We start from the raw sequence: 22992 nt of genomic DNA on the forward strand, positions 1-22992 counted from the left end.
CTGAGAATTGCATTTTGGCTACATAATTGTAGATGGATAACTGAACAGATCTTCTGGGCTTAAGGTGTCACTGGGGGCCCTGGTCTGCAAAATGTCACTCAAAGTAACACCTTACCGGACAGAAAGGGACTCAAAATTACTACAAAGAGATGCAAAGGAACTGCAAAGAGACAAAAGTTAACCACAAAAATTGGCAAAACAACCACAAATAAACACAATACAACTACAAAGCAACACAAAACAAACACAAGGGGACACAAAACAACCACAAGGAGACACAAAATGACTACAAACCATCACAAAGCATCACAATAAGAAACAAAATTAACTAACATAGACACAAAGCTATCTCAAAATGACAAAAAGATGCAAAACAACCACACAAAATGTCTACAAAACAACCAAAACAGACACAGAAATTCCCCAGAGACCCAAGTGACTTCAAAAAGAAACAAAACAATAACATAAAGACACAAATGCCTACAAACAACACAAAACAGCCAAAACCCATCCCTGAAAAAACAAAAACAAAATTATCTCAATTAGACACAAAATTACCTTGAAGAGACCCAAACAACTAGAAAAAGACATTCAACCACAAAGACACAAATCAACATACATGCACAATGACTCCATAGGGACACAGAATAACCTCAAAGTCTGTGTGTCTTGCTGCCTTGTAGGAAAGGTGTGGGGGTCTTTTACATGTCTGTGCTAAGGGGCCAATCTCTCATAATCCAATCTCTCGCAACTAGTCCTCTGACAACACCTGAAACATATCTAAACTGGTGTCCTGTTTTAGGAGAAACCCCTCCTACTTATCCCGCGGTGGAGAAGACTGAATTTGACATATATAGTCTACTTTCTGTGTTTGTGTACTTCCTTACTTACTCCACTTCACGGCGACTGACTGGGACGCGAACCGTCCACCTGATTGGCTACCATGGAGAGCGTTGCTACGTGACGCTTTGAAAACCAGGAAGACGCTGTTACCACACTGGTAACAAGAAGAAGAGAAATGGAGGACAACTTTCAGCTCGGAGAGGCTGGGGCGGTAAAAAGTGTGAGTGACTCGTTTGATTTGCAGAGAATGCAGTAAGGAAATGTTGGCAGACGTAAGGTGAAGCTTGTGTGCTGTATATCGGAGTGGAGAGCATGCTGAAACGGTGCAACTAGGCTAGCTACTTAGCTATTGAGCTAACGCAAACATCGGTATTAGCCTCTCAATAAATTATATAAAACTCTAACTGATCTGTTACCAGCTATGAGACAATTTGACAGATCACGTCTGAGCAACAGCAGCCGTAAGGTTCGCCTGTGAGGCTATAATATTAGCTAACATCGAGGTTAGCCCTGCTAGCCAAAATTTGCACAGCTCAATGTTTTGCAGATGCTGTGCAAAGTTGGTGGTTTGCAATTATTCAGTGGAAAACTTCCACGAAACGTGCATATACACTGTAGGCTGCCTATACCTTAATTTCAGTGGCGGTGGAAGTATTCTTTTACTTTGTAAAAGTAGTTATAACAAACTGTGAAAATACTCCTACTTAAGAAAAACTAGGTAAGTATAATCAGGAAAATGTAATTTAAGTATGAAGAGTACACTATAAATACATAATGTAGAAAAATCATATTGATTGATCGGTCTGTCTGCCCGTGTATATGTGTAATACTTTTATGTCAATCGGATAATTAGTTAAGTGATAAATTGTTTTAACTGTACTTGTACATAAGCTGTTTTGCACTTTACTCTGATTTAAAAATCTTAATTTTTAAACTTAACTAGATATGTCAGATAAATGTAATGAAGCAAAAAGTACAATATTTCCGTGAGATTTCTGAAATATGTGAGATGTAGTGAGGTAAAAGTACGAGGGGCATAAAAAGAAAATACTCAAGGAAAGTACAAGTACCTCATAGTTGTAGATAAGTACTTGAGTAAATGTACTTAGTTTCATTCCACCACTGGTTCATTGGTACAGCTGCTACTGCAGTCTTATCCATAAAAAGCAATTATCTTTGAGACTCTGTCCTGCTCTGACCCAGTGCTGGAAATACTTGTTGCAGCTAGATAGGATGCCGTTGTTTGGGAGGTTCATTTATCATCCAGTTTGTTGCTGTGCTCGGGGTGCTTAGGGTTTTTTTAAAGGTTTTTTTTGTGCTAAAATATTTTTGATGAAAACAAAATCCTCACTTTAAAATATTTGCAGTACACCCAACTCCATTTACAGTTGCAATGGTATTTGTAATTTCACAACTCTTTCTGATCTCTTTAACAATGTGAATGAAAAGAATACAGAGAAACACTGCTTCAGTATTGTTTCCATAAGTATAATATTGAGACAGTGCTACAATTCAGGATGAATGCTCAACTTCTATTTCATCTACATTTAACACCTCCAGTAGAAAAATCACACTTTCAAAGGGGAACACCACCAAATTAAGAATTCCATTGTGTTATTTCCATGACTTAGAGAAGTTCAGTTAATATTTTTGAACATGGGCTATCACAAATTTATTCACAAATTTGAATTTTGGTGCTCTAGTTTTTGGAGTTTTTCATTTTAACTGATATTTTTGGACTGTCTTAGACAATAGAAATAACATGTATGAATTTTAAAAATTGGCGTGGTTTCCCTTTATGGTAGAGGTATACATTAGCATGATCACTGATAAGGATTAATGCACTTAATCCATCTTGTCCTGCCTTGTTAGCTGTTCCTCTAATCTGCGGTACTGTCTATTGTCCTTAGATCTTTAAATTAAACTTTCCTATTCATTTTCTCTCCATGACCAACATCAAACACCCTACTGATCCCAAGTCAGCATCAACAGGCACATAGGTGCCACTTACTGCAATGGTTATTTCTGAATGAGTTGGTATATTTCACTCCTAGTCACTTGAGAAAACAATTGACTACAAATTGCAGCGGTCTTCCCAGAATTTCTTCGAATTACTATGGTATTAATTTCAGCAAAAGTTGTGTATATTTTATATATTATGTTGTTGGGTAAAAGCACATTAAAATTATGCAACAGTATTCAGATAGTACCCTGAAAGTGCCATGGTGGTCCTTCAGTAGAGCAATCGCTCAATTTTTCCAGGAATATCACACAAATGATGTTCGCTTGTCAAATAATACTTCTATCATATCTACACAAAAAATTGCTACATCGCACTAGGTGACTTCACAGCATTAGAAGTTGCACAAAAATTAAGAAGCAAAGGCGCACAAAGCATCAAACTTGGTTGGTTTATGAAGGTGGTATAACCTGATCTATTGTATTCTGAAGTCTATCCAGACAACATTTGGTTGGCTCATTAGATGGCGCAGTTGAAGTAAAGTGAAACCACAAAGTTGTTGGTAATCGTTTAGAGTGCCAGTTTCTGGCATTATGATATCAAAATCTTTTTCCATTTTAAAATTTTACACATTTCCCAGGTTGCAAAGTCTGGACGAAGAGCTCGCCTTGCAGCAGACCAATCCTCATTTGAAGACTCTCGTTACGTGAGGAAGTCCTCCACATCGGCTTCGATGGCAGAAGTAAGTGAACGGTATAATCGATGGTTAGTTGCATGTTATAATTTCACCTCACAATAATCTTCATTGATATGCATTTTGGTTTTATCTCACATGAATCACAGGAGGATGACGAGGTAGGTAGCATGAAAAAAGCGGTGACTTTGCATGGCTTCTGCTGCTAATGCTCCAGACATCAACTTTATACCATTTACAGTAGTTTTTATTGTGTAAACTCTGGTCTGCTATGAGTTACCATAATTGTTTGCTTCAGTTCAGCTGGTTGGATTTGATATCCAGGCCTGTTGAGATTCACCACCTCTCATATTACGCCACACACAGTAACACCAGCTTGACACACATGGTATAAAGTTTTAATGGGGTGTTCATTTATGCAGAGACATTTGAGTTGCCATTTTCCTATGACAACAGGTTTTTAAAGCAGTCACTATTCCAAAAGTGCTGCTCTTCATTTATTGTCCTGTGTGTACTGGATCTGATTTGCTTGCTTGAAGTGTTTTGAAGTGTTACTTCACACAAGCTCTAACCCCCCTTTTTAAACTTTAGAAGCTGTGTAATTGTTCTCTAGTAAATTGTCTAATTGAAAAACAAGCAGATTACATCACTAAAGTCCCCGATGACTCTCCCATAAATTTTCCAAAATCCTCTTCATATACTGCTTGATGTTACATGAATCACTTTAAGCCCTAGCAGAAATGTTGTCATAAAGTTTTCTTGGTGACGTCTTTCTCTTAAAACATGTTGGCGCCTGTGTTGCCAAATTTAGACTACATATAGGGCAAAAAAATATATGAGAGAAGTTAAATCAGAAGTGACAGTTGAAACAAAGCAAATAATTTCACTCCACTATCGCTGGCATTTCTGGAATCAGTCACGTATCCTGGATTGGCAAACTGTAAACCAGCCAACATTCCCAAAGCAAAACATTCCAGCGATGCTTTTGCTTTAGGCTAATCTTCCCAAATCAGGCCAACTTCCCTAATGTATGAACCAATATTCTCGCGCCCTCTCTGACCTGCTGTGCACATGCAATACATTTTTCCAGAGTGTCGTGCGACTGGATGGGTTTATTTGCAGTCTTCGTTTATCAACCCTGGCCTCTTCTGCCGAAAATACCCAACTGATTGGTCGCATTCCTGACATCCTTTTAAACAAAGACTCATTTGCTTTTATGGGCTCAGAGGGTTTGGCCACCACAAGTCCCTTGCCCTAGAGACCATCAGAGGATCCTAAATTAGAAAACTACGAGAGCTGAGCTAATTGCCTTAACAGCCATAACTATTTTACTACGACTGTGAGGTTCATATTTGGTCATGGAGAGTTTGAGGCGCAGATTTGTTTTGTTTCTCAGGACACTTATGGTCCTCTCCATTTTTGCAGAGTGAAATAACTGTCACAGGATGAATTTATCGCACTCAAAGACACTTGACCTCACTATCTTGTCTCTCATGAAAATTCTTCATTGTCAGGAATACCAAACATTAGACATCAGAGGAATTTCACATCACTTGAAGGGATTTTTTAGATGTTGCTTAAAATGACTCAGTTGTCATTATTGTAATTCCCTTTGTTCTTAATATAGAGACAGTTAGTAATTACACAAAGTTAAGGGAGCTTGTTCAGCCTGGGCTCTCTCGATTAATGGTAATATACAGCGGAGCAGAGTGGCTCCCCCTCCCTCTGCCCTGCTTAATGGTGACATTCAGATTTATAAATGGCTTCGGTGAAGGAACCAGCCATGAAAGATTATTTCCTCTTTCATCATAAACGAAAGAAATTCTTCACGAGCACTTTGTCCTCTGCAGACCCAATTTAGTAATGAGAAATGTTGTGCCTTTTTTTTCCCTAATTCATTTGTCTAGTGCCCACCCTCGAGTACTCTGAGGAATTCATTCATTCAAGTGCTGGTCTCAGGGTCCCGGTCTCAGGATCGAGATGCATACTCGGTTTACTATTTTCAGAATCAAAGAATGAGAGGGAGAAGGTCTTTTTTTCCTACCAATCTATTTTAGGGTCAGACTTATGGGTCCTGGCAGTTCCCACACTCGGCTCCATATGTCCTGGCACTGGAAATGGACAGTATTGAAAACTATAATAATAAACCGAACAATGGAGTGCATGTAGATGGCTCTGTGTTGCACTTGCCAGGCATGTTGTTTACTGCACAGGAGCTTTTTGGTAGCTTAGAACTTAAATATTGGAATCAATGATTAGAGGTTAACTTTGGTTTAAATTGTCCCAAGACTTGTAGCAGGACATTTAAACATGAATTTTATTATCTTTTAAATTAAAGTTAAGGGGCCTACTTTCCCTGCTGTTGTAGACAAGAGGGCCACCCACTGGCACATTTCCACTTTAAAAACAGATTTTGTACTCACACATTATAGTCACCACTTTGTCAAACATGTATTAATGTAAGCCCTTTAATTATAACAAAATTTAAAGGAACAGCATCTAGTGGTGAAGATTGAAGTTTGAAAACTTCTCCCAGTTGAAATTATTTCAGTGTTTTTAGTTCAGGTGGTTTATTCCAGATCCCTTCCTTTCCAAAACAGATGAACCAGGTGATTAAAACTGATTAAAACAGTTTCAAAAAAGCAGTTTCAAGTTACAAATCAGTGTTTCTCCTGCACTGTTTGGCACATCGCAGACCGGCTTCTCGTCCAGCACCTGCTAATAAGACAAAAAGACAAATGGACCCTGTAGTTTGACCTGGTGTATACACTGAATGAAGCAGTTTCACCATAGATAAAAAACAGTTTTTGTGACTCTTGTCGGGCTTCTACCTATGGTGGCTGATGGGAAAACTCAAATGGCACTCTCTAGAGCAAGTGCATGGTTTCTCCGTTCTAGGCTATTGTGTCAACATGGCAATCTATAAAGAGGAGTACCCGCTGCCTATGGAGATATAAACATCAATTTTTTTCCAGGTGCTTAAACACTAAAGAAAACATGTCTATTCCATTTCCGCCAATATATCCCACTAAATCCTACACACTGGACCCTTAAGGTGATTAATGTAACATAAACATATTTTTGTGTTTTATTTTCCAAGAGTACTGCGTAATAATAGTTACAATGCCTACAAATGTGTTTTATTTATCTTCTATGTGAGTGAGTACGCATTCAATGAAGCTCTTTGCTATTAAATTCCTCTCCTCTTCCAGGGCCCTCCTCCCAAACCGGCCCGACGGCAGGGCGGCTGGGCTGAAGAAAGCTCTGGGTCTGGTTCTGCCAAGTACGTATCTTCACCTTTTTCCCCCATCTCCTGTGGCTACGCTGAAGGCGGAGACTGTGCGCTGTGGTCTTGGGTTATGTGTTATTAATGAACTCTCATGCTGTTGAATGAGCTTATTTATCAGTGCATATTTGGCACTCAGGCTGTGAATCAACAAGGTTAGAGGGAGCCTGTCTGAGCAGGCAACTCTCCATTCGTCTTCATCTGTGAGCAAGGCGGTAATTGACATGGTTAATGCATCAGCCACAGGAGGGCACTGTTAGTCAGCTAGCCACTTCATCACAGGGGTTCAAGCCACTTAATCACCCCTTACCACTGCAGTCTGCTCTTTACACGGGGAGCACAACATGGAGAATTCATGAAATATTTGGAACAGATGGAAGGTGTTTGCCAAAAGCTTTCGCCCACAACTAACAAATCTAAATCTGAATACTGTACATGACTAAATCAACACGATACTTTTTTTTATTGCAGTGTGTAACTGCCTCTCTTGTTTTCTTTTCCACCTGCCACTGTGCTTCTGTTTTTTCAGTCTCGGTAGAGGTGAGAGCATAGGAGATGCATCGAAGTGAACAGACTGAGTCAATTGTGCTTATTTGCGTAGTTTACTGCACCGTTAGTGCAAGCAGGGAAAACAGCAAACTCAATAGATCTTTCCCTTCTCACAGAAGGTCAGCGTGTCGCTTCTCTGCTTTTGTGAAACCCAGCTTGATTCCCAGTCTCAAAGCGATTGAAATACAGGAGGTGTAAAAGGGGTTTGCGTGCGCATTGATCCTTTCTGAAACAAAGTAAGTAATGGTCCCCCCTGGAACCGGCAAGGACTTTTCCCTTCAATGTCACCCCTCATGCTCAATCACCGCCGCCCTCCTCCCACTAATCCCAGCGCAGAAATCCCGGGATTTGTCGATCTATCACTTCTAATTGACACTAAATGATCTGTCAGTTTATTGATGAACCTTTGAAACCAGGTTGTCACAATATATTTTATCCCTAACAACTTTTTCCAGACAGTTTTACCATGTCTATCGCTTTGCCTTACATGAGTCTTAATCAAGGGGCCTGTAATGTGTCTTAAGTGTCGCCACCCCCGCCCCCCAGACAGGACACAGTCCAAGGGCAGGCAGGTAGGCTCCCTCAGCTCCTCTCTGCCCTGCCTGGGTGGACTGCAGTACCTTCATGTCTGTGAGACTTCAGTCAGACAGCATAAATGAGACAGACAAAACAGGAGTTAAGTTTTTTGGCTGAGATCTGGTTAGCTCATTGTGTTTTTATGTCTTCCCTTTTCTTTTGGGTTTCCTCCTCTTAATTATTATTTTTTTCCCTGATACACATAATTGACATAAATTAATAGTCTGCATGTATCCAGATTAATGACAGTTGATGTTTGATGTAAAACGGTGTTCAGGTTTCCCTGTTTGCTCAAGGGGACTCGACGATAAGGCTTGATATCTGGATTTTTGTGCAAGCTTTATTCCTCTTGAACTGAATCTTGAATTGAAATGTTGTCTGCTCTGATTGTCAAGTCAGTTATTATATATATAAATCCTGAATCAAGTTAGCCTAAAAGGCTTTACAGTTTGTACAGCAAACAGTACAGCAAACTCTCCTCAGAAAAAAAACCTAAAGGTAGAGGCAGGAGTTGGTGTTCAGATGCTACTTTTGATATAGAGGCTTTAATTTATTTTTCATGCTTGTTCACAGGGGGCTTGCCTTTCTAGTAATGTTTCTACTGCTTCATACTGAACACTGACATTCTTATGCAGTTTTAATACCAACATTGGCACATTATGATATAAACTTCTTTTATAGTATTATTTTTTTTACATATGTAATTATATATATTTACTTAAATATATGATTTTATTTCTTTTCAATGAATACTGTAGATCTGCTTGATTGTTTTGGCAGCTAAAAGATAAAAATGTCAGCAAGAAAAAGACTTGCTATACTGGATGTGTTACTTTTAAAACCAGTAGGGGGCACTACTCAACCAGGAGAACTAGCAAAAGCATTTTGCTTCATGAAAATTATATTAAAATCTGGTATACACATTTTCAGGCTACTAAATGAAACTTACTCTGCCCTGATTCCTGCCTTATGTTATATCATGATTGATATGAAGTAATAACTTCCGATGTAATAATAATATTGTTTTTGTTTGATGTGCGGTGTGATTGCTACCTTTCTTAAAACAGATAGTGGTTTCTAAAAATACTGTGTTGAGTCAGAGAAGTGTTAAAACACAGTGTTTTGGTGTCTGGCATGCTCTGTTCAAGCTGAGCTGTGTAAATGGAGAGAAGTCTGAAAATAGCTGCATGATCCAGCAGGAGACGAGGCTGAGAAAACAGAGAGGAGAAGACACAACTACTGGAGACCCCGCTGTGTCTGATATGGCAGAATTACTATCATTAGATTCAGATGAATAGGATATATCAAAAATACCTCTGAGGACTGTGCCAGGGTATACATCTTTGAGTTTTGCGCTTACCGTTATTTTGACAGAAGTAAAAATGTAATCTAAGAGGGGCGTTATTTAATCTAACATTCGTTCTCTCTGCTGTTAAACAGATCTTCAAGAAGACCTGCAGCTGAAGACCTGGAAGAGTAAGTTCACTCAGCTACCAAATCCATATTTCACTTTACTCCTGCAGTTGTTGATTGACTTCAGTGCCAGTTACATTTTTGTGCAAAAAAAAATAGGTTGGTTTAAATGTTTGTTTGCTTTGCAGTAAAGTGGAAATAGTGCCGTACTTTCAGATTGTCCTTGGTTGCTAATCCTTGACTTCCAAGAACAATCACTTAACATGATTAAAAAACAGCGTCACTGAGTTGTCATCACTTTTATTGCTGTTAGGAGCCAAGTTTTCCTGTTATTCTAGTTTTTCCCCTCACCCTCCCGCACATCATTCTGTGACTTGAATAGACATCATGAGGAGACACAGGTAGAGGACGAAGTTGTCTTGTGTTTTACTCATCATCGCAGCTGGAGCCCAGTGCCTGAATGACTGTAGTAACATGGAGGCTTTGTGTGTAAAGTTGTTACCCTGCAGAAAAATCCCTCATGTCGTACTTCTGTCACAACTGTCTTGTCTCAGCTATACTTATTCAGTCTGCTGCTCCAGCTGGGTTTTTTTTTTTTAATCCTAGAGGTGATCTTGTCTGAGGCTGGTCACCCAGACAGCACAGCAGCGTCTCATCAGTGTTGACAACTGTTCAGAAGTCCAGTCAGACTGTAGCAGACCGAGCAAGTGTCCTGACTGCCATGAGAAAAAGTTGAGACAAGAAACAGGCCCATCATCAAAGCAAAGTAGCCCAGGAGCCAACACACTCACTCCCTATGATGACCTCACCGTCGGGCTGCATTTTGAAAGCATTAAATAATTCATTCTCTCACACTTCCTGTTTCTACAGCCGCCGCCTGCGACCACAAACTCCCCAGGGATCAGATGATGAAGGAGGTAAGAGCACCCTCACTATCCCCCCACTCTGTGTCTCTCCTCACGGGCAAAGAGGAGCCCTCCAGTGCCTCCCCGCCCGGCACATTCATCCTCTGGAAGCAGAGCAGATAAGCAGGCAGTCAGATCATCGCTTTTCACTGATGCTCACACCATATTTCTCCTTGAATCCAGCGTGGATTCACGTGTTAGAACTCTGCCTCTGCGTTCCTCCTTTTGACCAGCGTGTCACAACGTATCAGCGTGGCCCCTTTGATGAAAATGACAGGTGAATATGCTCATTAAATGAGGTTAGATCTATAAGTGATGGAGAATACTGTGGCAGGATTTCAGTGTTCCCCTAACCTCCCACAATGACACAGTTGGTCACAAACACACACACGTGCACACAGCGTGTCAGGCAGGTGCTGTTGAATACAGATCTAGGAGTAAGTGAGTCACCTGAGGGCCCAAGTCTGCGCACCACAAACAGTGTCAGGACTGAGGGGGGAGATTTCAGCTAAACCATGCCGAGAATAATTGTTCTATTTTGTGGCGCAAGTCAGCTGGGGATATAGGGTCAAACTGCTTTAGTAAAGATAGGTTAGCAGAATGAAATGTTCAGTTGACAACACTAAAGAACTTATACACATCTCAGATAGTGTTGCAATTTATGAGCAAATAAACAAAAGGCATAATGTTTGAACCCTTTTATCTACAGTCAACTACAGGTCACAACTCTAAACTGTTTTAAAACTGTCATGTCAAAATCATCATGTTTTTCAATTCTATGTTGCAATACATAATAATTATTAGAAAATTAATTTATAGAACTCAAAACAAAGCTACTAATATGTAAAAAAAGTTAATCCTATTGAGTCAAATGTCTTTTTTAGTGTTTAATTCAAATATTTAACTTAATAATTTTCTCATAAAAACTGTGATCCATGATTAAGTTTGTGAAATGATTGTAATATGGAGATAGAGCAAGCAGTAAGGGACAGTACTTTATTTATCAGTGTAGAGTGGTGGGTGGGGACTGACTTTGTTTTTCCTAAATATATCATGAGCCTCCCCAGAGCTACAGATACTTTTCCTTGAGCCTCCGTGAGTGACAAGAAGAAAATGCATAAACGTCCCTCCGCCTTTTATAACAATATTTCACAGTTTCTGGCCATGATGAATTGTGTGAGTTTTGGAGATTTTTAAACCCCCTTTTGGGTTTTGGGGTTCTGAGGGTATTTAAAATAAATACAAAATACAGCCATTTAAAGTTGAATATCGCTCCCTTAACCCAAATCAAAAAACATAAATCCCTTCCCAGTGCTTAAAAACTACATGCACCATCTCCTCTCCTCTCATAAGTAACAAGGAGGCCCTAATATTTATTTATCACTTCAAATATATTTTTTGCAATATTTCATTACATGTTTTTTTTTTTGTTAAAAATGGGAACATTTCAAAAAGCACAAAACTCTCAAATTCAAATCTATTGATAAAACTCTGTTACTGTAAAAATGTTATAATAGTGTTTGTCTCAATTACATGTAATGTACATACACACACACACACACACACACACACAGACACACACACACACACACACACACACACACACACACACACACACACATTTTGTCTGTCACTGTCCAGCATGCAGTGGCTCAAACGGCCAGTTGAATGAAGAGTCCAGCAGAGGTTTGGTTCTCTTGCAGTTAATGCCGCCGGAAAGATTATTACTCTGTGGAGGGAGACCTCTTAATACAGAGCCGGAGGCAGGGGCATTGGAAATTACAGTGCTGAGGGTTAGTGAGATAGCCCCTGCGATCTTGATTATGTCCCCTACCCTTATCCCTTATGTCCACTGGCTACAAGCACAGACAGAGAGAGAGACAGAGAGAGAGAGAGAGAGGGCTAGCCCCATCCCCTGCTCCCATCTTCCCATCAGCTGCCCCCACAGCCTCCTGCTGGTCACTTAAAATAGCACCAGTATCACCAAAACACCCATCTACTTCATGTCTTACTATTAGCTGGCTATGTGTTGAATATCGTCCCATAAGCTTTTCAAATGGAAGCAGCAGCCTAGGTAATCATTTGACTGGACCCCTGCGTAGATTATAGGAGGCCAAGTGATGTGGGGAGACGTCCTGTTCGCCAAAGTCACTGACTGGCGTTTGCCTGCCGGGAGTATGTCTACATTCACAGCAAATTATCCCCTTTTGATATTTACATGCTTCAGCGAGGAAGCCGGACGCGAGCGTGTAATAAGGATACGCGTGGCCTGCTCGCTGCCAGACAAAAGCCACCTTGATACATGTCCAGCCAAGGGAGTATAGGTAATACAGACAGCTCCTCCTGACGGAGCTGCCCTTTGCGTCCGGAGAAAACACTGGCTTGTTTGCGGCTGCTTTGATGCCCTGCTTGACCTCCAGTAATGGGTTGAATTTAAAGCTCATTTAAAAATGTTGTTCCTTTTTTCACTTAATAATAGACTTTGCATATAGACAACATATGCCTCTGTGCTTCACATTGAACTCTCATGGAGTGTGTTAATAGTGCATTACTGGCTGAAATGAAAAGACGTGCGTGTGGACACATAGACAACCCAGGAAGCTGTTTGCAAAGAGCCGGACGGCAAGGCTTTTTGATGTCATTGCACTAAGACCATTAAATTTGATTGGGGGTCCAGGGGGGACGGATTCTGCTGAACGCTGTGCTTTGTAAATGAGAGGACAAAGTGTCACCGGGGCCTCATGAATATGAAATACCCGCGCCCGCATTTATTTGGATATCAGAAACACAGATGAATCTTGTCAGCGGCTAAACGAGCATGGCATTTTTAATTTGGTTTAATTAAAAAAGAGAAAGAAATAAGTTATCAACAGAGGGTGAGCTTTTGTTATCCGCTGAAAGTTGATAGGTTAGGTTTTGACCAAGTTGTCTTCTGAGAAATGTGTCCAGAATTTAAAAAAAAAAAAAAATTCTCAACAGTCTGTAACTTTTCTGGAGAACTGAAATTTAGTGTTCCATCAGAGATCGATGTTTCTTCAACTGCGGTTTTATTTTCAGGAGTTATTTTGAAGGAATGGTGACACAGATGCCGAGATATTTCCTCACATCAGATGCACACTTCTATCTCCTCACCTCTATTTAGCTCCTCTATTGACTTTCCCCTCAGGGTGCAGTACTGTGGTTAGAGATTACTGACAACCCTCTTCATGCAGTCCAGCTCTCTCTTTTCCTCTCACTATCTGTCTGTTCCTCTCTCTCTTTGCCTCCTCTCTCACTGTCAACACTCAGCTGTAGAGCTAATAAGGATGTGCAGTCTGCCGCCCCCCACCACCTTCCCCAGAAAACATTGTTCAGGAAATCCACATCACGCCCAAAGTTGACACATTTTCTGTGAGGGCAGATGGAAAGCCAGAGAAGTTTTTGACAACTGTCTGTAATCAAAAATGTATCCTGCTGACATGATGAAATGTTTTTGGGAAACAATTCTTCCTCATTTTTGTTTTTCTTTTAAGCTCTCTTCTTAAGCAGTACTGTAACTTTTAGATCAGCGATTCCCGACTGAACTGGTCCAGCCACGGCTCCATATTTCTCCTTAGTCCACACATTAGATAAAATACCACATTTTCCTTTTTTTCCCACAAAATGTAAATGACACGTCGGCTTAGAACACCAAGATATAAAACATGTTACAAGAATATACCGAATATGGCACTTCAAAATAAAAGCTCTGTGCCAGAAATTCACTGTACTTTAATATAAAGTGTAATTTTTTACAAACTTGAAACATTCATGAGTCACTTGCAGTCAGAATGAAACAGCGACCCAAATTTCGACCTCGATCCAGCAGTTGGGAACCACTGCCTTAGAATGTCATCACACAATAAGGGACCTATTATGAAGTCTTAGAGTTCAATTCAAACAGTCTCTTTGTTCATTATTAACTATTTATCCTTTTTCCATCAAATCTTTTTATTTCCCCTATTATGCCTCTTTTATTTCCCTGCTCCAACAAATGTCCATCTAAAAAATGCTGTGAAAGTTTGCCCTGTCCTTCTTGGGAGTGGAGCCATCCTCTGTCCTGTTGCGTTTTGCCAATTAAAGTGGGTTCCTACTGTTTGAGCAGCGGGTTGGCGGCTCCTGGCACCACAGCCCCTGCCAGGCCGCACTGTGACTTCCGACCCCACACAGATGGGCCCGCAAGCAAATACTCTTGCACATGGCTGGATGCCGCCCCAGTCGGAGTGGCAGAGTGGACATGGAGGTCGGCCTACCGGCCACTGTGGGTCCTGGGGGTGGGCGGCGCTGACAGGGCCCAAATGCTAAGGTAGCAGGGGGTGCTTTCTGGGGAGCCCCTGGCCAGCGCCCCTCTCACAGCAGGAAGAGCTGCCGCCTCGCCTCCTGAATATTCATGGCCGCATGGCTATTGTGACAGGGCAGCTCTTATGAGGATGTAGCAGGAGAGAGGGAGGGGAGGAAGTGCCACACAGACATGGTCACACATACACATATTCTCACAGATCTGTGCACTTCTAGCAGCCATACACAGGGGATTTACTGTACCTTTCAAAAATTAGACGAGACTCAGATTTTCTCAGATTTCAACACTTTTTGAAATGTAATCAGCAGTGGTGGAAAGTAGTTAAGTAGATTTACTCAAGCTCTGTATTTAAGTACAACTTCTAGATTCTTGTACTTTACTTGAGTCTTTTTTTCCCCACTTTATACTTTCACTCTACTAAATTTCAGAGGGGAATATTGTAACTCTACTTTGCTAAATTTATCTAAAAGCTTTAGTTACTTGTTACTTTACAAATTAAAACTTTTGCAAAAAAAAAAAAAAGAAAACAATATAAGGAGAGTTTATAAAATATGGTGTTTTCTGACAGATTTTAAAGAGTTTTTTTTAGGTGTTATTATTTTTTATTTTTCTGAATTGGGTACTTTGGTAATTATTTTGATAAACATTCTACATTCAAGTCATTTTTTCCCTTTTTTTAACAGTTTTTTGATGTTATCTCTGTTTTTTGTTTTTTAGATATTCCTGTGATTCCAGACCTTGAAGAAGTACAAGAAGAAGATCTCACCATGCAAGTTGCTGCTCCACCAAGGTATGGTTGTGACGCCTTAAACTTTTAGTAGTTCATCCTTATCACACAGGATTTACACACACACACACACACACACACACACACACACACACACACACACACACACACACACACACACACACACACACACACACACACACACACACACACACACACACACACACACACAGAGTATGTCTCCAAACCTGTGTATGACAGTTAACCTCTGTCCGTGCACAGGACACTAGATCAGTAGCCTGCTCTGGTGACTTTGATGGTTACCTGTCCTCCGCTTGTGCCATTGCAGAGTGTCTTGCTTTATTGGGCTGAAATGGAGAAATAACAGTTGGGTGTGATTTATGCAACTCTGTTACCAGGGTCTCTACTAACCGGGCCCTTTGATTTACAGGGCAGCGAGAGACACGCCGACATGTGTCGAATATGTAGCAAGGCTATGACAGCGGTGGAGGTTATTAGGCTGGGGCTTGCTCTCTGTGCGAGATAATATCCACATTGAACTCATTGCGGGGGCAATGTAGCGTGTAATGTGCAGTAAGTAGGACTGGCATGCACTGCTAGGCCCCGGCCACTTTGAGAGCCCCCCCACTTAATTCCAACCCACAGATAAGCAGCTGGGTTTCAATTTGAAGCGTTTACCACTTGGCAACCATCTCCTGCTCTCTGTGGTCTTTGCATCAAATCTTGGAGCTTCATTGTGCACAAACTTCAAACTTCTGCAAAGCCACTTCTCAGACTCTGGATGCATGTAGTGTGAAAGCACTGCAGTCAGGATGGCTGCTATTTTCTGTGACATGTTGTCGTGATTGAAACACATATCTGTTACTGTATCAGATGTCAGTTCTGACTGTATGTTGCCCCGTCAGCATCCAGGTGAATCGGGTAATGACCTACAGAGATCTGGACAATGATCTGAAGTATTACTCTGCGTTCCAGACCTTAGTAAGTCAAGTACATTTATTTTTATATCTCTTTGATATTTCTAACTCTCTTCTCGTCAAGGTTGTCCGTTTCATTTTGCAACCAACATCACCTCTGTTTGTGCAAGCTAAGTGAATTTTTCCACGATCTTCCTTCAGGATGGAGAGATCGACTTGAAGCTCCTCACTAAGGTTTTAGCACCGGAGCAGGAGGTGAAAGAGGTGAGTGAGTTTTTAGTAAATATAGCTTGTGAGCTCCCAGCAAATGCCCGTCCAGCTGTTTCTAGAGCATCAGGGGAGGTTGCCACTCTGTCTCCCAGGTAATCAAGATTTATGATGTGTACATTAACACCCTCCACTCTCCTTCCCCCCAGTTCTCCTCTCTTTGCCCCCTCTGTTCCCCCGTGCTCTCTTTTCTTGGTATGTCTCCCTCTGCCTCTAATTCTTCTCCTCTCCTCCTCTTGTCTCTCTTTTGCTCTGCAGGATGATGTGAGCTGGGACTGGGATCATTTGTTTACAGAGGTGTCCTCAGAGCTACTGATGGAATGGGATCAAGGAGAGAGTGAGGAGCCGGCCGCGCTGCCTGTAACATGAGGAGGAGGTTTGGACTGGGACTCTAAATGGCTCTAGTGGGAGCTGGGTGAATGTCCATTACACAGAAGGGCCGCTGACTTTGCTTATCGTAACTTTAATTACTGTTTGTTATCAAGAATTTATATTTCTAGAGTGTATATACAGCGTTTCTTGTATTTTATAAATAAACTTCACTGCAGAGTGCACAGTGCAGTGCTGTCTTACCCTGTCTTTGTTTAGCTTTTTGGAATTTCACCCTTGTTTTTTTGTTAGTTTCCAACTTAAACAGCCAAAAGGCAAACTGATTTTGTTTGAAAAGCTCTTCTGACACAGATAAAAATGCCCTCCTTGTACTGCCAGCATTATCAACACCCTCATACAAGTCCAAGGTTGATAATCAGCTAAGCTGAAATCCAGTTGATTGTGTTCAAATTAACATTCCTCATTAAAGCCTACAACCTTATTGTTATTGACTGTGCCATTGACTTTATCTTCCAGGTCTTCGATAGGAGCAACCCCTTCTTCACTATTATCTCAAAAGCATTGAACAGAGTTCCTATTGACACCTGGGGGATTAGCATACATTATACCTTTTACTGGATAAAGAAGAATGGATGTAAGTCGGGAACAAGACGGCAGCTGGTGTCAGGTGTGTACTCTTTAAGTGAAAGAACAAAATCCTCACAACAATGTGATAACACTTAATAAAGAGCCCACAAAACAGGCCACAGGACAGGATACACACGTTTTCAGCTCTGAATTTAAATTAACATCTGACACATTTTCACAGAGCTGATTTCGGGAAGTGCTTTGTAAACCGTGCCTTCAACGTGTGCTGGCCGCATGTATCAGCATTCAGTTTTGTCTTTGGTTCATGTGTGTGAATATAAATGCAGGCCTCCAAAGTCAGGCCAGGTCTATTAGAGAAACAGCTGTAACATTTACAGATTGTGATTAGGTTTATTTCTGAGGCAGGGAGCGGTCTCAGGACATTTGGAGATGCACAGCAAAGTCCTCAAGGACACATAATCTATGCATCTAACAGCTCAATCACTGCCCATCACAAATAGATCCAGATTTTTTCATTTGGTGGGCCTTGAATCAACTTCATCAAGTGTAATACCTTAGGACGAAGCTATCACACGGGATATTTGTGCTCGGAATATTTGTGTGTGGGAGAATATTTGAGCTCAAACCCTGTGAGTGATCTGTTTGTTTCTCTATCAGACATACAAACACACACTTTTTTGCCGCCTCCACAATTGGCTTATTTAGCCAGACTTAATGAATTCTGCCCATATGCCCCGAGCAGCTGCTATGTTGCCCCTTCCTCCCGCCCCCGCCGAGCTGCGAAGTGCCCATCCATGTAGAGACAACCTCTAGCTGTCTCTCTGGAGAAGCCTAAGCCTGCCACTCCTCTGCTGGCAGCCGGCCGGTGCTGTCTGAGGTGGACTGCGGACGGGCCGAGGACTCAGATTAGGGCCCAGTGATCACGGGTTGTGGCCGGCCTCAAATGATTGGCCCGAGCATCGGTGGATCAGAGAGGGGATTAGAGAAAGAGAGAGGGATCCAGAGACGCTGTTTGGCATATGCTTGCATCCAAGCTTCTCAAAGTGACCTCTCTCTACTCCCTCATCCTGCCGCTCGCTTCTCCTTTATTCTCTCCGTGTCTCTCCGTGTGTACAGTATATCCTCAGAATGACCTCTCACTGTCTGGGTGCAGTGAATTCAATCACATCAGAACAGCTACAATATGTACATTATTTCTAGTAAGGAAGACAGTTGTGTTCTCAGAGAGCTTTTTGGTTATGGCGGTTGCTTTCAGATGAACATGGTGTCACTGGGAGGTGAGCTGAGTCTGAGGCCACGCCAACGCTGTGTATATCAGATCAAATGATACAGGCTTCACACAAGTTGAGGGTGTAATTTGTTTTTCCTTGACATTTTTCTATTAAAATAATGGAGCCATTACTGCTGTAACAATCCACGTTGAACCAATGTGTGCCATAGCAATCCGATATTTCATTCAAAATGCTCCAGTAATGACACAGTGTTTAACATCTTTTGATTTGATGGGGTGCATGCAATACCACAGCACACCAAAACTCAGAGTTTATGCAGGAAAAGAATTTTTCTCGTGTGAATCTGCGCTGCTTATTTTGAAAGCAGCAGTTTGTTAGTGAAGAGCCACTGTAAAACGTTTAGGCCAGTATGGACCAGCTGAGCACAGGTAGCTCTCAGGCTGCTGAGTTTAAATGGGTCATTTATCTGTGTTTTTATTGAGTCCCTTGGTGGAAATGACTTTTCATCTTGTGGCAAAGCAAACAAACGCAAAGGAAGTAATACAGTTTAATTAAAAAAAAGCGGACGAAGGCCCCATTAATGTAATGTTTTTTCCTGCTCCTCGTCGACAGGCTTGTCTTAATGTATTTTGATATTGGGCGCTAATTGGAAGGATAGAATAGAGATAATATGCTTCCAGGTCTACCTAATATGCTGTGGTGTTGACAGAAGTTTATACATCTTATCTGGTCTCAATATCTGCCTTCCATATGGCCCAAAAGCAATATGCAGAGGTGTAATTAAAGAAAATGGGGAGATGTGGAGATAGCTGGGGCCCAATGCCGGGGCCCCGTAGACACAGAGTGAGGGGTGAGGACAGACGAGCTAAAGCTCAAGAAATATTAGGACCAGTTGATTCCACCAGGGGCTGCGTGCCTGTCACAGGTTCCCCGTCGCTGACCCAGCCGGCACTGCATCAGTCAGGTGCCATGAAGCGGTCATGAGAGGATTATTATCTGTTTAAAAAGGCAAGAAAATAAAGACGTCCCCCCTTTTTAAAGCCAGGGACGAGATCATGTTTTACACATTAATTTCTAACTAGCTCGACTATATCAACCATATTCAAATGGCTCTTGCGCCCTTTGAAACAAGCCTCAAAAAGCAGCCGCAGTATTGATTTGCCACAAAGACTCCATGATATTTCAAGTATAAAGGAGAGATCCTCGCCACACAACTAAGGCAGTCAGATCAATATCATTTTTTGATCAAAAGGGGATTTGCTTTTGAAATAGCTAGATTAAACAGATGTTTTATTTTGCACCTTTAAAAACCCGCAGGGGGTTGTGTGAGAGGAGGGGGAATTACTCCACAAAAGAGACAATGAAAGAGGGTATTTTTTAAGACAGAAAGTTTGACGGGTTGAAAAGTATTTTCAGTTTTGTCAGTGCCATTTTTCCCCTCTCTTCTTTAGTTAATATTCTATCGCTCCAAGTCCTTTTTTGTTTACCCCAGGTGGGCTCGGACATGAAATGGCTGGGACAGTGGCAGCTTTGAATGCCCCTGGGCATCTTACGGCCGTCATGTTGTCAAAGGACCCGGGAGGGGAAATGAGAGGCCGGGAGTTTTTTTCAAGTGTAAACCATGAGGTGGTGGAGAAAAAAAGCTTCTGTTCTTTTTGTAACAGCGAGATTGGCTGAATTCATTATTATTATTTCCCGCTTTCCCCTCATATGTTTTTAGTGCGGCCGATGGTTGGAAGGCGAGACAGGGGTTTGAACATGAAATACAGTCCAGCTCCACATTTGTCATGTATTTTATTATTTCCCTTCCTCACCTCTCAGTCCTGTACGCGAGGTCCTTCATTTTTCACATGACTGGTTTTCTTATCATTGTGGGCCCTCTCTGCTGGCCTATGAGTGACTTAAAGGCAATAAAACACAAAACATTCTGTAAAACACGGATGCCTCTCTGATCGCGAAGGCCCTGCAATGCCTCTCCGGGAAATTATGATAATAACTCAGTGGCGGTCGGAGTGGCCAGGTCGCTTGTGGGGGGCTGGGGGCAATGGGACGGGGTCCACCAAGGTCCTCTGAGCAGGGACAGGTCAAGGTGGCCTGTTGGGCCTCGCCCCACACAGCCCCCTCTGTCATAAACTCTTTCCATCATGCAGTATGCTGTCCGCAGCCGGGTATACAGCAGGAGCTCTTTGTCTTGTAGCCACTGGCGATAAAGCAAGGGCTGATGGTTGTGTTGGCCCCCCGGCAGTGGCGAGGTCAGCCGAGGAGCTTATCATAGCCAGCAGAGGAAAACGCCTGAGTCAACACAATTCTGCTGTTTGCCCTCTGAGGGTCACAAACACACTGCTGCTGTTTTGAACTTTTTGGTCCTTTTGAGGCGAAGACACAAGGCAGCAAGAGTGTCTGCTCGTGATTTTTGGTGTCTGGATTTGTCGCTGGGCGAGGGAGGGGCTGGATGGAGCCCCACAACACCTTTGGAGTGTGTGAATGAGAAGGAGCGAGGACAGGAAGAGAGCGTGGGCTCCACCACTGAGGTGCTGACAGAGGGGACCGAGGGGCTGAGATTGCACCTGTTCCGGCCCAGCACCCTCCCAGCAGGGTCTCGCCAGAGCCTCAGCCTTCTCCTGGCATCTGTGATGGGGGCCAGGGCCAGTCCCACCTCCAGCGCTCGCTCCACCTCTTCTTTTGCTTGTAGAGGAGAGACGAGAAACGCTGGAGGCTCCATCTGCCGAGGGCTCGCTGCGGTCTCTGCGGCCCGCCTGGGGAAGGGGGTTGCTAGGCCTCCACGACTCTGCTACGGGGGTCTCACAGTGGTAGACCACAGCGCGGCACATCACACGTCACATGCCAGCTGGCCAGGCTCTCTCCACTGTAAACAGAGACTAATGACCACTCAACACACACACACACACACCAAACACATAGCTCTCAGTAGAGTGGAGGAAGGGGAGTAAATGTAAGAGAAAAGGCTTGGTTTGGTTTGGATAAAGGAAAGCAGCATCCTGAGGTTACTTCACAGGATCTGCTGCTGTAGGAGAAGCTGTTTGAGCCTGGAGAGGGAGCTCACCGTCACAGTGGGACATTGCTAAAGCTACTCTTTGGCTCTGACTCTGAGTCCACTACATCACAGTCCACTGGTTTCTTGCATGCATGCAACATCACAGGCCTCTCAGTGCTCCACAAGCCCCCAGGCTCAAGCTGGTCCACCCGCTGAGCCAGTAAAGCTCTCATGTTGGATATCTGTCCTGAGGAACTGTATGTTGCTATGAACTCTGGGAAGGAATAGTGCACAAGGCCCTGCAAAAAAATGGCCCTTTCAGCTTGTGGGCCCCTGTAATCTTTGGAACATTAGCAACTGTTGATGTGCTGAATTAAGAAATTTTCATAAAGAATTCAAAATGTAATAATGAACATCCATCAGTGGGCTGCGCCTTTACTTTAACCATAACATATTTACTGTATGTCAGAGAATGGATGGATTACTGAAGGCACAAGCCCAGGGACCCAAAATGTAAGGGCCCCCTTGGCCTTCATCTGTAAAATGTCACATGAATGAAAACATACTGACTTGGAAGAGGTGCAAAATGACCAAAAAATTACAAAGAAATATCTCAAATAGACACGTTTTTTTAAAATATCAAATACACACTAAATGATTACAAAAACATGCAAAACCACCAAAAAAACCCCGCAAATTAATCTCAAATATACACAGAATTACCTCAAAGAGATTCAAAAAAACAAAAACATATAAAGAATTGCCTCAAAGAGTCACAAGAAACACAAAGACCCCTTAAATGACCCCAATTACACACCAGATTATCTCAAAGAGACACATAATGACCTCAGAGAGACACAAAACAATGATAAATAACCTCCAAGAGACACAAAAAGACCACAAGGAGACAGACAACAATCACATGGAAATACAAAATGACCACAAAGAGTTACAGAGAGACAAGATTATCTAAAATTTACAAATACCTCAAAGAAACACAAAGAGACCACACAGAGAGAAATGATGACCTCAAACAGACACAAAACCAAAAAATACAAAGATTTACTTTAGAGATACAATAAGACCTCAAAGAAAAACAAAGAGACGCAAGATTAGACAAAATGCACAATTAATTACCTCAAAAAATACAAAACAACCACAAAAAGACACAAAATGACTATAAAGAGATACAAAACAACTCAAAGATTTATAAAGACAACAAAGAGACACAAAACAAACAAACAAACAAACAAAAAAGAGGCAAACCACCGCAAACTGTGTGTCTTGCTCCTGTGTTGAAGAGGTGGTGTGGCCCTTTGCACATCTATGCCACTGTCTCATAATCTGCCCATGTGTCAAAGTGGCCTTGAG

At 42.0% G+C, this 22992-nt stretch overlaps 1 protein-coding gene across 1 annotated transcript; it reads left to right on the forward strand.

Moving 5' to 3' along the window:
- Nucleotides 1-913: 913 nt before the first annotated feature.
- On the forward strand, nucleotides 914-17473 carry ift43 (intraflagellar transport 43 homolog (Chlamydomonas)). The gene is made up of 9 exons (XM_042501313.2): nucleotides 914-1063; nucleotides 3444-3545; nucleotides 6710-6780; nucleotides 9349-9384; nucleotides 10192-10238; nucleotides 15262-15334; nucleotides 16198-16273; nucleotides 16411-16473; nucleotides 16735-17473. Exons 1-9 carry the CDS (start codon nucleotides 1019-1021, stop codon nucleotides 16843-16845), a joined length of 624 nt encoding a protein of 207 aa, XP_042357247.2. The 5' UTR covers nucleotides 914-1018; the 3' UTR covers nucleotides 16846-17473.
- Nucleotides 17474-22992: the final 5519 nt, after the last annotated feature.

The sequence above is a fragment of the Plectropomus leopardus genome, chromosome 14 (assembly GCF_026936395.1).
Source record: "Plectropomus leopardus strain MGB_pleo_1.0 chromosome 14, ASM2693639v1, whole genome shotgun sequence".
Lineage (NCBI taxonomy): Eukaryota > Metazoa > Chordata > Actinopteri > Perciformes > Serranidae > Plectropomus > Plectropomus leopardus.

Excerpts from the sequence above, each read along its gene's own strand:
- ift43 (XM_042501313.2), top strand. The coding sequence starts at position 1,019 with ATGGAGGACAACTTTCAGCTCGGAGAGGCTGGGGCGGTAAAAAGT. Across the intron at positions 15,335-16,197 it reads CAAGTTGCTGCTCCACCAAG|CATCCAGGTGAATCGGGTAA; the intron begins GTATGGTTGTGA and ends TTGCCCCGTCAG. Across the intron at positions 16,474-16,734 it reads CGGAGCAGGAGGTGAAAGAG|GATGATGTGAGCTGGGACTG; the intron begins GTGAGTGAGTTT and ends TTTGCTCTGCAG.